Source organism: Ovis canadensis, chromosome X (assembly GCF_042477335.2).
Source record: "Ovis canadensis isolate MfBH-ARS-UI-01 breed Bighorn chromosome X, ARS-UI_OviCan_v2, whole genome shotgun sequence".
NCBI lineage: Eukaryota > Metazoa > Chordata > Mammalia > Artiodactyla > Bovidae > Ovis > Ovis canadensis.
The window spans coordinates 36,805,527-36,821,821 of NC_091727.1; the positions used below are offsets into that span (position 1 = coordinate 36,805,527).

Genomic DNA, 16,295 nt, shown 5'->3' on the forward strand with positions numbered 1-16,295 from the left:
ATTCTGAGATAAGAGAAAATGAAAACATAAATCAAAATTTATGGGATACAGCTAAAGTAATACTTAGAGGGAAATTTATAGTTTTAAATACCTATATTAAATACTGTGAAAGATTTCATATAATAGTCTAACCTTCCACCTTGCACAACTGAAAGAAACTAGAAAAAGAGGAGCAACTTAAACTCAAATAAAGTAGAAAGAAAGGAATACTTAATCTGTATTCTAAAAAATTAGATGATTTAGATGAAACTGACAATTTCCTAGAAAGATGAAGACTATCCATATTGTAGAAGAAATAGAAAATCAGAACATTTTATGAAGTGAAGTAAAGTCGCTCAATCGTGTCTGACTCTTTGCGCCCCGTGGACTGTAGACCACCAAGCTCCTCTGTCCATGGGATTCTCCAGGCAAGAATACTGGAGTGGGTTGCCATTTCCTTCTCCAGGGGATCTTCCTGACTCAGGGATCGAACCCAGGTCTCCCACATTGCAGGCAGACGCTTTAACCTCTACGGATTCTTATCAAAAGTTGAATAGTTATTTAAAAATCTTCCCACAAAGAAAAGTCCAGTCCCAGATGGTTTCATTGCAGAATTCTACTGAACATTTGAAAAATCAAGACTAATTCTTCACAAACTCTCATGCACAGTGCAGTTTTGAGACCTGGCTCAGTGGTTGTCAGCCTTTTGAGCCACTGACCTATCTCCTTGGAGGAGCCCTTCCAGAAGGCTTTACACAACCCAGAGAGAGTATATATATTTTGGATGAAAGGTTGATGAGGATAAGATGTCCACATGGTCTCAACATCTCATCCACCAATTACTACTTTTAATTACAAGTAATTATTTTAATTATTTATTTAACATTCAGGATGGGCAAATCCATGGAGACAGAAAGTAGATTAGTGACTTCTAGGATCTAAGAGAAGGGGCAAATGGGGAATGAATGCTAATGTATATGAGTTTTATTCATGGATGATGAAAATATTTTAAAGTTAGGTAGTGGTGATATTATACAACTCTCTAAATATATTAAAAACTACTGCACTACACATCTTAAAACTATGGATTTTATTATATGTAAATTATATATATATCAGTTCAGTTCACTTCAGTCGCTCAATCGTGTCCGACTCTTTGCAACCCCATGAATCGCAGCACGCCAGGCCTCCCTATCCATCACCAACTCCTGGAGTTCACTCAGACTCACGTCCATCGAGTCCATGATGCCATCCAGCCATCTGTTGTCCATCCTCTGTCGTCCCCTTCTCCTCCTGCCCCCAGTCCCTCCCAGCATCAGAGTCTTTTCCAATGAGTCAACTCTTCGCATGAGGTGGCCAAAGTACTGGAGTTTCAGCTTTAGCATCATTCCTTCCAAAGAAATCCCAGGGCTGATCTCCTTCAGAATGGACTGGTTGGATCTCCTTGCAGTCCAAGGGACTCTCAAGACTCTTCTCCAACATTACAGTTCAAAAGCATCAATTCTTTGGTGCTCAGCTTTCTTCACAGTCCAACTCTCAAGTCCATACATGACCACTGGAAAAACCATAGCCTTGACTAGTGGCAAAGTAATGTCTCTGCTTTTTAATATGCTGTCTAGGTTGGTCGTAACTTTCCTTCCAAGGAGTAAGTGTCTTTTAATTTCATGGCTGCAATAACCATTTGTAGTGAAAAAATTAAGTCTGACACTGTTTCCACTGTTTCCCCATCTATTTCCCATGAAGTATTGGGACCGAATGCCATGATCTTAGTTTTCTGAATGTTGAGCTTTAAGCCAACTTTTTCATTCTCCTCTTTCACTTTCATCAAGAGGCTTTTTAGTTCCTCTTCACTTTCTGCCATAAGGGTGGTGTCATCTGCATATCTGAGGTTATTGATATTTCTCCCAGCAATCTTGATTCCAGCTTGTGCTTCTTCCATATATAATTATATGTAAATTATATTTTTAGAAATACTGCTATAAAAAATAATGACATCTGATGGGCAACACCGTATTAAATGACCATATTCAGCATCACAAATAATGAGGAATACTAATCTTCTGTGCTTTCTGATGCAATTAAACTGGAAGCATGCCACAACACATAAGGATTTCTTGCTACAAATGTTTAAATCTTTTCCAGTCACAAGAGGAAAGTCAGAGCAATTCAGACAGCTTGACTCTTTAAAATGTCAGTGCCGTGAAGGAAGGATCAAACAAGGCTCGGGGATTGTCCTGGAATAAAAGAGACAAATTTCAATGACTGATCCCATTTTGGACCCTGGCATTATTGGGACTCTTGAATAAGGACTATAAAGTAGATAATATTCTTGTACTAATGTCAAAGTTAATGGCAATAATGACAGAATTGTGATTATATGAAAGAATGCTCTTGTTCTTAGGGGTTATATGCCAATATTTAAAGGTAAATTTGTGTACACATACTTTTTAAGAAAATTGATTGCAAATAAAAAGGAAAGAGAGAGATAAATGTAGCAAAACGGTAATTGATGAACTAGGTACAGGGTATGTACACGTGTAAGTTCTTCTGTAAGTTTAGAAGAATTTAAAGTGCATAATTGGAAACAGAGGAAATAAATCATTAATGAGAATTATCAGATGAACCTGAAATAACAGAGAAAAAAAATGTGCACTCCATACATGACTTTCTGTACATTATGGTATTTACTGTTTGATTTATCACAGTAAAATATCAGTAGTTTGTCCATAAAAATTCTGTTTAAAAGAGTGACTTAAGTTTTTCTTAACATATTTTGCATTGTCCCTTAGGGTACAGAAGTAACTTTTGTTTCTGTATACAGCTACAGAATTTCCAACTCTAGAATTTGCATGTGTCCAACAGGAGAATTTGTTTACATCAGTTTTATAAATGCTGGTTATGGTTTACTTAGAAGTACATGTGAATTCAAATATTTCTTCCTGAGAACCCAGGAAAATATTTATAGCTTTTAAAAAAGACTCTTATTTAAACCAGTTTTTTAATAAGGACTTACGTAATTTAACATTATTAGAATAGCTAGAACTATTATAGTGTGTGATTTTTAATGACATAATTGATAAAAACTATTGAAAAACATTTGTGATGATGTGATTTTATGCAGACTTCCCAGCTTTGAGCATCTGTGCAAGACAGATCTGGAAGCTAACCATTCCTATGCAGTGGCTGATATCAGAGCTTTGTTTCAGGCAGATCGAATTTGAACTTGGACCCTCTCTTTTCTCATAGGGTGAACTTAAACAATTATTGACTGTTTCTGGACTTTGCTATTTTAACCAAAGGCTGAGAAAATTAATAGTACATATCCTCTGGGACTGTTGAGAGGATTTAGGTAAATTAAACAATGCATGTTAGATGTTCAGCACAGTAGCTGCCACATTTCCACAATGTTCGTCAACATCTGCATCGTATCAACTCTGTTGTTACCAGGAATGTCCATCCCAGTTTTGGTCTAGTAGAACTGTTCTATTTCACTCATGCCTGAAATTGTCAATTTAAATCCCAGAATAGAATTGAAATCCATAATGTCAGGGTCCCTTTTCATTTCACTGTTACTATAATATTGAGTATTTTTAGAGTAAATCCTTTACCACACATAGTTCCTGTCTGTGTGGATTGGCATAGAGAATCCATAAATAACACCATTCTTCTTTGATAAATTGCCATGAAGTACCCAATTTTCTCAGAAATATTTTTAATATAATGTGTTAGTATTACCAACTGAAAGTCCTTTTTTCTGTTTAAATGAATTTTTAATAATATCAATGTATAAAGTGTCCATATTCCCATACTGTATAACTTGTCCAGTTTCTGTATTGCATGCTCCAAGAAGAATGTGGTCAAATGAATTTTGTATATGTTGATTATTCTTTAAGGAACATCTGAAATCATATCTTATTATCTCTGACAAACTAGTTTTATAAGAGAAAAACAATTGATATTTATTCACACTTCATTCTCATAGTGAAATTTTATTTCAAAATATATTTTCCTTAGTTTTGTACCATTTCATAAGTATTTCAAGTGATAGTGCTTCTTTTGTTTGTTCGTTTGGTTAATTGTCTTGGGTAGTGTTGTCCACAAGCTTTTAGGTGAGGCCTCATGGATATGTTATTTATTAGGGAAGAAATCCCAGAAAAAAGAAAGTAAGGAGGTAAGAGAAGCAGAACCAGGAATCAGTCATCCAAAATAAATATGAAAATTAAGTCCCAACCTCACTTTGATCCCTGGAGTTCTTTGCAGATGAGGTTACCACTGTACAGTTTTTGTGCTATTTGAAGCAAGATTGTTGGACTGTCAAACTCCCACACCATACAGGCATGGGCTGCAGGGTTACTCTGAGGACCATAAGCTCCTAAGGCAGTTGTAACTTTCAGTAGCTCCAGTAGCTCCAGTTTTAATTCTCTGAAGAAGGTAACCGTTACCCCACCATGCCCACCCAGAGGATGGAGTCCAGCACAAAGAACTACTTCCTGGGGGATAAGAACTTAAGGACAGAGCACCCACAGGATTTGCTAGAGTCATCTTTTTTTCTTTCCTTTTTTTTTTTTCTCCTTCTATAATCACTGTTAAAACAAAATTAACATTTTTGGTTCTAAGATAGCAATGATGATGGTGTCTGTTGATAAACTATATTATTTAATCTGAAAAATATCCTTAAACATAGTTGGTCAGTTAATGGAGTTTTGATTGGTTGCTATACTTGGCATAAATGCATAGTATGTAGAAGTAATGATTCATGCTATCAAGGAATTTAAAGTTTCATTTTAAGAGGGAAATCATGTGGAAAAAGTTACATATAAAAATATAACCTAATCCTGAAGAGGACAACCTAATGCATGTGTTTAGGATGAGGCAAGGGAATGACTAGGGTTGGTTAAACAAGACAATGTTGAATCTGTATATTCTGCATAATATTTTAATACACACTAATTAGTAAAGGTAAAAACAATGCATTTCTTATGGGAAGATATCTTATGCAGAGCTGAGGCAAAAATCAATTTAATTACATATAACATGTTTATTTTAATGTCCCTTGACAACTCATTATATCTCAGCTACAGATTTTTATTAGTCTCATTCTATTCTATATTTTACTTGCATTCTATATTTAACTTAGATTATAAAGTGAGATTTTATTGTTTTGCTTTGGCCAGTGACCATAATAAGCTAGATAGAAGAGCTAGTTTGATAGCTGATTCAAGAGTAAAATTATCTTGATATGCTATAACACAGAAGTGAAACCAATAAGGTGGTATTACAATTATATAGATATAAAATATAGTATTTATATTAAAAAATCAGTTGCACAAGGATAGAGTTGTCACCTAAGTTAGGCCCAGTATCATCTAAGAGTGTTTTGTGACTGGTGAAAATGACAATTTCACAATGCTTTCATAAAATAGAGTATGCAGATTGTGGAAGGTTATATTACTTTGTACTGGTTGAACAGCTTTTACAATATTACTTTCAATTCTCAGACACATTTAAAGGATAAACACAAAACAAGAGAGTGTCTAAAGAGGTTAGGTGGTATGTGAAATATTTAAAGGCCTTGGAGTTGAACGAACCCTTGAACGTTCTAAATGTTTTAATATGGAAAAGAGAGATTAAAGAAGATATAGTGAACTGTATTTAAATATTTGAAGGAATGTAATAGAGATTGTAGGTTGTAGATATGATTTTGTGTTGCCCTGAAATAGAATTTGTGAGGTTACAGTTCTCTAGATATGAAATGGGTTGTTTCTGAGTCATGAGTGTCATGCTGGTCCTCTGAAGCTGGATACCATTTGTCACAGATTCTATGACAGAAGGTAAGTGGATTAACTCTGAGGCTCCTTCAACTCTAAAATTTCCTGAATCTGTTTGTGAACCTGCGTAATTACAAGCTGTGTTTTAGAGCACATTGACAGTGAAATTTACCATCTCTGCTAAAAGCTTTAAAAGTAAATATTCTTACACCATTAAGCTAGATACAATAGGTAGTTAAGAAAACCAAAGTATTGATAAAAGGAAAGAAAAATGATGACTAATTCATGTCTTGATTATTATAGACATCCAGGATAGTTTAAATTTTTTTTCATTGTGTTTACTGCATCTGAAGATTTTAATTTACTGAAATGCGATATTTTCACTTTTAGGTTTTCACTTCCAGTTACTGCAACAGCAGAAAACTGCATGCTTACTATTTATTCATATATGGCAATTCATCTTGATGAGCAAAAAATTATTGTAAAAAATGGTAAGTTGTTATAAATTGGATTTTTCATTCCAATTTCATAATAGAATGACTATTATTTCTTTTTTTATTGAAGTATAGTTGATTTACAGTGTTATTTTATTTACAGTGTTGTGCCAATATCTGCTGTATAGCAAAGTAACTCATATACATATATATTTTTTATATTCTTTTCTACTAAGACACTCATGACTCAGGTTTGTCAGAGAATATTGAATATAGTTCCATATGCTGTACATTAGGACCCAGTTGTTTCTCCATTCTGAATGTAATAGTTTGCATTTATACCTCAAACTCCCAGTTTGACCCTCTCCCTCCCTGCTTCCTCTCTGACAAATACAAGTCTGTTCTCCATGTCTATGAATCTGTTTCTTTTTTATAGATATGTTCATTTGTGCCATATTTTAGGTTCCACATATAAGTGATACCATATGGTATTTGTCTTTCTCTGTTTCACTTACTTCACTTAGTATGATAATCTCTAGGTCCATCCATGTTGCTGGAAATTATATTTCATTTTTGATAGCTGAGTAGCACTCTATTGTATATGTGTGTGTGTGTATATATATATGGGAGTAAATATATATATATATATATTTTATATATATGCCATATCTCCTGTATCACTCATCTGTTGATGGACATTTAGGTTGTTTCCACGTCTTGGCTATTGTGAGTAATGCCCCTATGAACATAGGGGTGCATATATCTTTTTGAATTACAGTTTCATCTGGATATATGCCCAGAAGTGGAATTGCTAGATCACATGGTAATCCTATTTTAGATTTCTGAGGAACCTCCACACTGTTTTCCATAGTGATTGTACCAACTTACACTCCTACTGACAGTGTACAAAGTCTCTTTCTACACACCCTCTCCAGCATTTTCAACTGTTAAATTGAGAACAATGGATAGTGTGAAAATTTTTTTCTGTGTAGATTATTAAAGGCTTAAGTTTCAGCGCTGAATTGCAGTTCTTTCTGTTTTCAATTTTTCTCATCTTCTCCACTTGCTTCAGATGTTTACCACTCCTGTGAAACCTATTCAATCCTGTTCTGCCTCATTCTCGGGGGACTGAGACTTTTCAGAAGAACTGGAGACCATCTGGCAGGAACACACTGACTTTTCAAATTCCAAACATGCCTTACCCACCATCTCTCCCATCACAAAGCCAAGGAAAGAAGACTCTTTCCTGCCTTAGGCTGTTCCTTTATCTAAATCTCATTGTCCAGGGACCTTACTTAACTAACTTTGCTCACTCTTGCCCTTCAACTTCTGCTTCCCTCTCTTAGCTACTTTGGGTGAGTGTGCAGGATGACAATAGGGAGTAAAGAGGAGATTGTATCCCTTCATTGAACAGGCTTGTTCCCAAAGAGGAAAAAGAGTGAATTCAAGCTATGCTTGCCTTTTTACCAATCCAATAAACCACTCTATTTTCCACAGAGAGGGAGACAAATAGCAGAGGAAAGTAGGCAGTTAGGTCCATTAAACTGTTGTCACTGCACTACTGGAGAGCAGTTTATACTGTTGACCCAGCCCACTCCCCTCATCAAACTCTCTCTAGGCTTCCACATACCCTGGGGTCTCTCCTTACTGCTCTCATTGTTCCTTCTCAGCACATATGCATTACAAATTTTGCACACATTTTCAGAATTTTAAAGATTTTTATGACAAATTTTGATGTTATATTCTTCTGTTATACTGGATGGATGGGGTGTGAGATATCAAATAAGACAATGTAGTAGAAAGAGCGGAGGATGAAAAGTTGCAGAACCTGGGTGGAAATTCTATTTTGTGTTCTCACCTCACCATTTTATCATATGCTTTTGTCTTTAGTACCCAGATCCTTAAACATCTGTTATTAAACAAAATGTGCTTTATGGGGGAGTAGCATGATACTAGCAGTGTGTTTATTAAAAAAAAAAAAGGCTTTTGTGAAGATTCCTAGACTATAAATAACTGGAATGTATTATTGTTGTTGTCATTTTATTATTATTGGCATTATAACTTATTATTATTACTTTACCACTTTTTTGTTTTTTTCATAATGCCCCCTCCCCAAATGATGAGAATTACTGTACACAATACTGCTATCTCTTTAGAAGGAAAAAAAAAAATAGAGTCTTTGTATTTGTATGATAATTTTTTTTAAATAATATATCCATTTGGGTAAATATTACCATAGAAAGATATCATGATTCTTAAATAATCTAAAATATCTTCAGAAATATGCATGTAGTAATTTATAACATATATTAGTGCCTTCCAGGCATATGACATTCTGTGCTAAGTGCCTTATATTTGTTATTTCATTTAGTCTTCCCAGCAGCCGTGGTTCAGTACTCTTATTAATCTCACTTTACAGATTGAGAAACTGAGTCATAGATGACCAAAATTTGATAATGTTCATATCCAATAAATTTATTTTCTTAATTAAAAAAATGAGTCATAGGGAGGATGAGCACATTGCTCAGGGAATTCTAACCAAATTTATGAGAGGTCAGAGCCTCCATATGTAGCTACTGTGCTCTAGAGAATGATATGTTCAGTAAAGGTGAAATCTTAAAACATACTAAGTATACCCAAAAGTAAAGAAGTATGACTTATATGTAATAAAAATTATTAAGTTGTTATACTTAATGTGCCAAATAAAAAAGTATCATATGAATCACTGAGTTTAGTTGAAGTGTCCAGATGTGGGTTTGTACCCCACTAGGAACCTTTTGTCATTTGATGTTGACTTGAAAAGGTACTGTCTAATGCAGTGTCATTCTGTCAAAATGAATCGTTCTGCCATTGAATTTCCTAAGACTTCCTTCTATGGAGTCTGCAGTGGCTTAGCATTGTGGATATGTGCATACCTACTGGGCAAAGTTTCTCTGGCAAATTCTGACTGGCTTTGTACTGAAAGGGTGGAAGAAACTTAGTATATACCAGATTATTTCTATGTGTTGTTGCCTATAAAGTAATCCTCAAAACAAACACATGAGTTTAGAGCCCTTGATTTCATTTTATGAATAAAAAACAGATGTTTCAGAGAACTTGTATAATGTACCTATGGTTTACTAGCTTGGGAGCTGTGGTGCCAAGCTTTCATGTTAGATCTTTTTAATTGCAGAGGCCATGCTTCTCTGATAGAATAACATTCTGAATATATGTGTTATATTAAATATTTTATTGTTATATAATATATATTGTATTCTTATATAATATACATACACATATATATGTATGTGCATATGTAGATAGATAAATAGATATGTAGGTAGGTAGATATCTGGTGGTAGGTTATATCTGCTTCCTTTTATTGTTCAGCATTGCCTGTGGTTGTTTGAATTACCATGGTGGCCAAGTCTACTGTATGCACAGCAGCTCTAACTGGAATAGAGATCAAAAGCTGTACAAAATGGAATCATAACCAAGCATTGCTTTCATTTTAGAAAATTAACTAGAAAGAAATTATTTTCCTTAGTGACAGTCTTTTTATATATGATTTTGAGCACTATATATAATAATTCTAAAAATTTGGGTGTAGAAACATTTAAAAGACTATATATACTTGTCTATGCTAGAGTTGAACATTGTTTATTCTCCAATAACTTTGATGTATCATAATAATTGCCTTATTAATAAGGCTCATTCAGTTCAGTTCATATCACTCTTTTCTTATTTTACATCTTATTCATGAGTAATGGGAACTTAGATTTTTTATTTTATACTGTATGTATGTGTGTATATGTATATATATATATATATACATATTTACTATAATGCTTATATATATAATTATGAAATTCAGGTTCAGTAATTTGATAGTGAATTCACAAATGCTTATTTGACCTACTCTGATCCAATGTGTCATTTGTAGAAAAGGATGCCGGTTCTGTGAAAGCTGAAACTAAGAGTCTGCTTGCCAGTCGAGAAACTGGCTTACCCTCTACTGCTCTTAGTAAATTTAGTGATCCAGAGCCTGCAAAGAGAAGATTGTTTGTCGGTATGTGGCAAATACATAGTGTACCTCTCTAGCCCAATCCAAAACATTATCTGTTTAACATTATTTGATTCAAAACTTAGACTTTTTTCAAGTAATGAGAAATCCATGAAGAAAGCTGAATTTGTCACTAGTTTTGAGAGGATCATCTGCTTTGAAGGGCTTCCCTGGTGGCCCAGACAGTAAAGAATCTTCCTGCAATGCAGGAAACCTGGGTTTGATGCCTGAGTTGGGAAGATCCTCTGGAGGAGGAAATGGCTACTCACTCCAGTATTCTTGCCAGGAGAATTCCATGGACAGAGGAGCCTGGCAGGCTACAGTTCATGGGATAGCAAAGAGTCAGACATGACTAAGTGACTAACACTTTCACTTTCTGCTTTGGGTGCTCTTTCCAATGATTTAGAGTAGAAATTCTCTGTTTTTGGCTCATGATATACTTAATATCTTAAGATTTTTCTCTTAAGCCAAAAGCTATACCAAGCAGTTCCATTTATTATATTGTTTGGTAGAAAAACCTAGGGTAGTAGTTTATATGATATGAAGCAGATGTTATAGTGGTATTTAACTAAAATGTTAAATATCTGATAGAGCCCCTGTGAATTTGCTGAGACTGTCTGTACAGGTACCCTTTGTACATAATTCGCAAAATGCTGAACTAGGGGGTTGTTGCCTAATTAGCTGGGTCCAATGTTGCTTAGGAGAAGGCAATGGCACCCCACTCCAGTACTCTTGGCAGGGAAATCCCATGAACTGAGGAGCCTGGTAGGCTGCAGTCCATGGGATCGCTAAGAGTCAGCCATGACTGAGCGGCTTCACTTTCACTTTTCACTTTCATGCATTGGAGAAGAAAATGGCAACCCACTCCAGTGTTCTTGCCTGGAGAATCCCAGGGACAGGGGAGCCTGGTGGGCTGCCGTCTATGGGGTCGCACAGAGTCGGACATGACTGAAGCAACTTAGCAGCAGCAGCAGCAGCAGCAATGTTGCTTATCTTAGAAATAGACGTGTGTGCTAAGTCGCTTCAGTCGTGTCTGACTCTTTATGACCCTATGACTGTAGTCCACTAGGCTCCTCTGTCCATGGGATTTTCCAGGTAAGAATACTGGAGTGGGTTGCCATGCCCTCCTCCAGGGGATCTTCCCGACCCAAGGATTGAACCCGCAGCTTCTGTGGCTCCTGCATTGCAGATAGGATCTTTACCACTGAGCCACCTAGGAAGAACACATTGCACACAGATAAATATGTGAACTTGATATTGTTATTTGAAATTAACTTTTCAAATATTCCTTTCTCTGGATGTGGATAATATTGAAAATTTTCCCTTAATTGAATGGACCAAGCCAAATTAAATATTGAGAGGTTTTGAAATGAGTGTGTGCTTGTACGATTACATTGGCAGATATTTTTGAAAAACAAAACATGATAAAATCATTTTATATTCTTGAAAATTTCTTTAGCTCAAACATGTTTTGTTTTATCAAAGTGCTTCCCTTGGACAGGAAGTCATTTTGAGTCTGAAACCAATTTTTTGTTTTTATAAGTTATTCAGCTAAGGTTTAATTCTGTCTAATAAGTAAAACTGAAGAATGGTCTAAATGTTTTACATATGTAATATAAAATGAAAGGTTCCATTTTGAGGAATGTTTAATACACTGTTATGACATGAAGAAAATTTAATAGTTTTCTTTATTGAAACATATCTTCTTAAAGTATTTCTGTTGGCCATTTGAAAATAATGTTTAATTTTAAGCTACAGTAAATTGATCTGAGTTTCTTTGAGAACATACAATAATTTGTAGAATGAGCTCCATTTGTCTACATACAGATAGGACTAGCTGACAGATTATTTTACCTTATTGTCAAGTAATCCTTTTTATATAAACAAATGTGAATTTTAGGAATGGAAATAATACCTGAAACATTGAAATCAAGCAAATATGAGATGCCAAAGAAAGGCATCAGATCTATGAAAAAGGAGGCAAAAGACAAGGGATTATTTTCTCCTAAAGAAGGAACCAGAACATATGACTTCTTTCTGAAGACTGTAAATGCAGCTCAGACCTGGTTCAGTCTCTTCGGTTGGCCTGAAGGACCCCATTTTCTTCATATTCCAGAGACTGTAAGAAGGTAACAGCTATATGTTTCTCTAACATTTCTCTATGTTTGCCTTGTATCTTATATCTATTTATTGAGATTGTTTTGCCTGTTCAACATTCATAATAGCGTACGTTACGAATAGTGTTCCATTCGCCCCACCCTCTCCTTCCTCCACCACTCCCCCATGTCCATAAATCTGTTCTCTGTGTCTGTGTCTCCTTTGCTGCCCTGCAAATAAGCTCACCAATGCCATCTTTTTAGATTCCCTATATATGCATTAATATACGATATTTTTCTCTTTCTGACTTACTTCACTCTGTATAATAGGCTGTAGGCTCATCCACCTAATTAAAACTGAATTAGTTTAGTTCAGTTCAGTTGCTCAGTTTTGTCTGACCCTTTGCTACCTCATGGACTGCGGCATGCCAGGCCTCCCTGTCCATCACCAACTCCCAGAGTTTACTCAAACTCATGTCCATTGAGTCGGTGATGCCAAATGCATTCCTTTTAATGGCTCATATGTTGTTTATAGGTACCAGAGCTTCTTTATCCATTCATCTGTTGACGGACATCTAGGTTGCTTCCATGTCCTAGCTGTAATAAACAGTGATGCAGTGAACATCGGGGTACATGTATTTTTTCAGTTTTGATTTCCTCATACTGATTCTTTTATATTGCCTTCTCGAGACCCTCTACTCCTTCCACCTGATCCCTTTCTTGCTATCTATTCCATAATGAAGTCCACATGTGTCACGTGGATGACACAGATGGAGAATCAAATATCATGCAGTGAAACGTGCTGCATAGAGATATGGTCAAGGTGCTGAGGGTGAGAAAAGAGAGGCAGGTAGAGAACCTCCGAGTTTATTGTGCATAAGGATTACTTGGAAAGCTTGTTCAAGATTTTGATTTCTGGACTTTCACCTTAGAGATTCTTATTCAGTATATCTAGGGTAGGAAACAGGGATTTGCATTTTAACAAATATTCTAAGCTATTCTAAAGGAGAGAAACTATTGGATTGATAAACAGTGGTCTAGGAGGAGGTAAGACTCCTAGGTTGAATAGATGATTCTGTCTGGGGTCCAGTGTGGCCACATTTATTTCTTACTGATATTCTGATGTCATTACAAGGTGGATTTCTTTATCCATTTCTTGATTTTTCCAATATCACTGACATTTAACACTTTAATGTAAATTACATTATCAAGTGCATTGATCCTTAACAGGAGGAATGAAGGCAGTATAACACACAAAGTGAAGGCCATGAATAGTGGGGAAAGGCAAAGACTCCATTTCCAGGGCTCAGTTGAGAGATAAAGTGTGAGGCTTTGGTTAAGATCTTCTTGTAAGTCACTGTTTCATGGCTTCATCCAAAGTGGTCAGGCATATGGATATGGAGACTAGCTCAGTTTCCCTTGACTGGTTTCTTCTGCCTGAAACTTCTTTTATGCACCATTCCCTCTGTTCTTTTCTGGATTCTTCCCTCTTTGGCCAGAGAAGTCTCAGAATTCTGTCTCCCTGTAGCCTTCCCAGACTTAGAGACATAACTTTACCTCTTCACATCACCTCAGGAAATTCCTAGGCCTTTTGTCTGTAGGGCTGACCAGCGTGCTCCTGGGTATGTTATTCATGTACATACATGACTCTTAGCCCTCTAACTCAGGTGTGCAAGAAACACTGCATTTATTTTCTTTAAATCATTGTAAATACAACTCTTCAGGTTGTTGGGAAACCAAATATGACATCTGGGATCTTCTCGGACCCCAGGGTTCCAGGGTCTTATAAGCACTAGAACTTTAAGAAGGCTCTTTTGGTTATGGACGGTGATCCACTCTGGTTAGGGCTGCTGACTGTCCCTTCACTGTGTTCCTTCAAGTCCAGTGGGTCTGCTTATATGTGTCACACGGAGAACACGGGGGTGTTTGTGGAGGCTGGACGCTTGGTGCACGTGCACTAAGTCCTTTTGGCGTACACAAAGCTCTCCTTTCTGAGATTTTGCACCATCTCCCCAAATGATGCTATCAAGAAGTGGGGCATGGGCCTTATTCACAGTGGGAGCTTGCACAATCTATTTAGTTTAAGCTTTGTTTGGAGGTGAAACTAAGAGTCAGTTTATTTTATCTTTTGTATAAGTCAGTAATGGAAGAAATACTAAGAAACTGGGTAGTTTTACACAGCTAGGAAGGAAGAAAAATGGATTTTTTTTACTGTTCCCTTTGGAAAATGATACTGATATTGAAAACTTACTATGTATCAGGACATTGACTATACTATTCCATCTAACCCTTGTAACACATGTAGGGGGATATATTAATAGCAACCTCAAGATCTTGCAGTTATAGGGGAAGAAACAGAGACAGAGAGGGTAAGAGATGTGTCTGATACAAAAAAAAATTTAGGCTCAGAAAAGTGAAGTGACTTGCCAGTGCTGAGAGTCAACATGGATCTTTTGAGTCTAAGACCAATATTTGTTTTCCCACATCATGTGGATCTGTCTGCTGTTGCTACAAATTTGACTAGAAGGATTATTCCTTAAAAGCTCCATTTCTTTCTTTGTGCATTTAGGTTGCTAAGCTATTTGACTATTTATAATGACAGCTATAAAATATATTTAATATTTGGGAAATGAAATTTTAGCAGAAGTCTAAGGCTTTTCTCTCAAGTCTTTTGTCATTTGCTTATAGGTATAATTAGTAAGAGAAAATCAGCTTTTAAATGTTATATTCTAAATTGCCATAACCATTGAGTGTCACCCTCTATCTATCCTTGACTCCTTTTCATGAAGTAAAATGTATAATTTATTATAAAAAAGATGAAGTTGATCTTTACGTGCAGTGATCCTTAAGTTTTGATGAAAATCCTCCAGTGTCCAAAGTCACTTTGGGAGATTTAGATCACACATTCTAGTATACATTCTGTTCCCCAGTGATCTATGGCCAAATCAACCCAGACCAGTAGACAGCCTCCTTCAATTTCAAATTATCCAGGAGAAGAAAACCTTCAACTTTTCTTTTTCCATGACTTTACAATCCTTTATCTTAAGCATGCTTTTCTACCTGTGCTGCTTATATCTTGCCCACTGTGATTTTAGTGGCTTTTTTTTCCCCTTGAAATGTCTTCTGAAAAGATGGAGAACAGCTGGCCTCTACTCTGTATGTAATAACCCCTCTGAGACTTGAATCCTGTTACTCATTTCCTTACCTTTAGCAGAAGAAATTTTTGCTGGTTATTTTGGAAGGCCTACTGGATGCAGCTTTTAATAAAATATCCATAAGCTGGAATAAAGCCACCAGATAGGAGATGACCTCTCTTAGAACCAGAGAATCATTGGGACCATAAAATTCAAAGGCAGAACCCATATGGAGGAGTGTATGCTGCTGGGACAGCCATTGTTTTATTTGCTTGAATAAAACAGCAAGGCAGTGTTTTATTCTAATCAGTGTGGTTAGAGCTATTAACCAATGATAAGAAATTGGCACCATTTTTTTAACTCTCAAGTAATTAAGATTAAAGGGAGATAAGTTATGATGTAAAGAAATCAGCACAAAAATAGCAAAAGAAAATGTTGAAATGTAGGAGTCATCTTTTACATTTTTGTTCTTGTAGCTTCCAATATTGCATCATCATTTCTAGATGTTATATAGGAAGGTTCTCAGAGGCGGGATCACTTATAATATAAGGTTTAAAAAGCTCTTACATTTTTGGATGATTTCCTAGTAACTGTTCTGTTTTTTATCCCTACTGGTGACTTTGTGGGTCTCCTTGTTTCTTGATGGAACTGAAAACTTTGATTTTTTTTTGATAAATGAGAAATAGTTCATGCATACAGCCTGAGCAAAGGCAGTTCTAGAAGAGTAGGAGGGCCTCTAGCTCTGGGAAAGAAGCTATTCACAACCAAAAGACGTTGAATTGTTATATTGTCCAAGTAACAGTGGTATTGAGTAGTAATTCTTTGGAATTTTTGGATCATGG

At 35.9% G+C, this 16,295-nt stretch overlaps 1 protein-coding gene across 1 annotated transcript in view; it reads left to right on the top strand.

Annotated features, from left to right (window-relative positions):
• The window catches only part of CFAP47 (cilia and flagella associated protein 47), a 507,952-nt gene that overhangs the window by 158,370 nt on the left and 333,287 nt on the right, over positions 1-16,295 (top strand). The window contains exons 27-29 of the mRNA XM_070291173.1: positions 6,138-6,238; positions 10,104-10,229; positions 12,124-12,352. Of these exons, the coding sequence (XP_070147274.1) occupies positions 6,138-6,238; positions 10,104-10,229; positions 12,124-12,352 (456 nt within the window). The remainder of the gene's footprint in view (positions 1-6,137; positions 6,239-10,103; positions 10,230-12,123; positions 12,353-16,295) is intronic.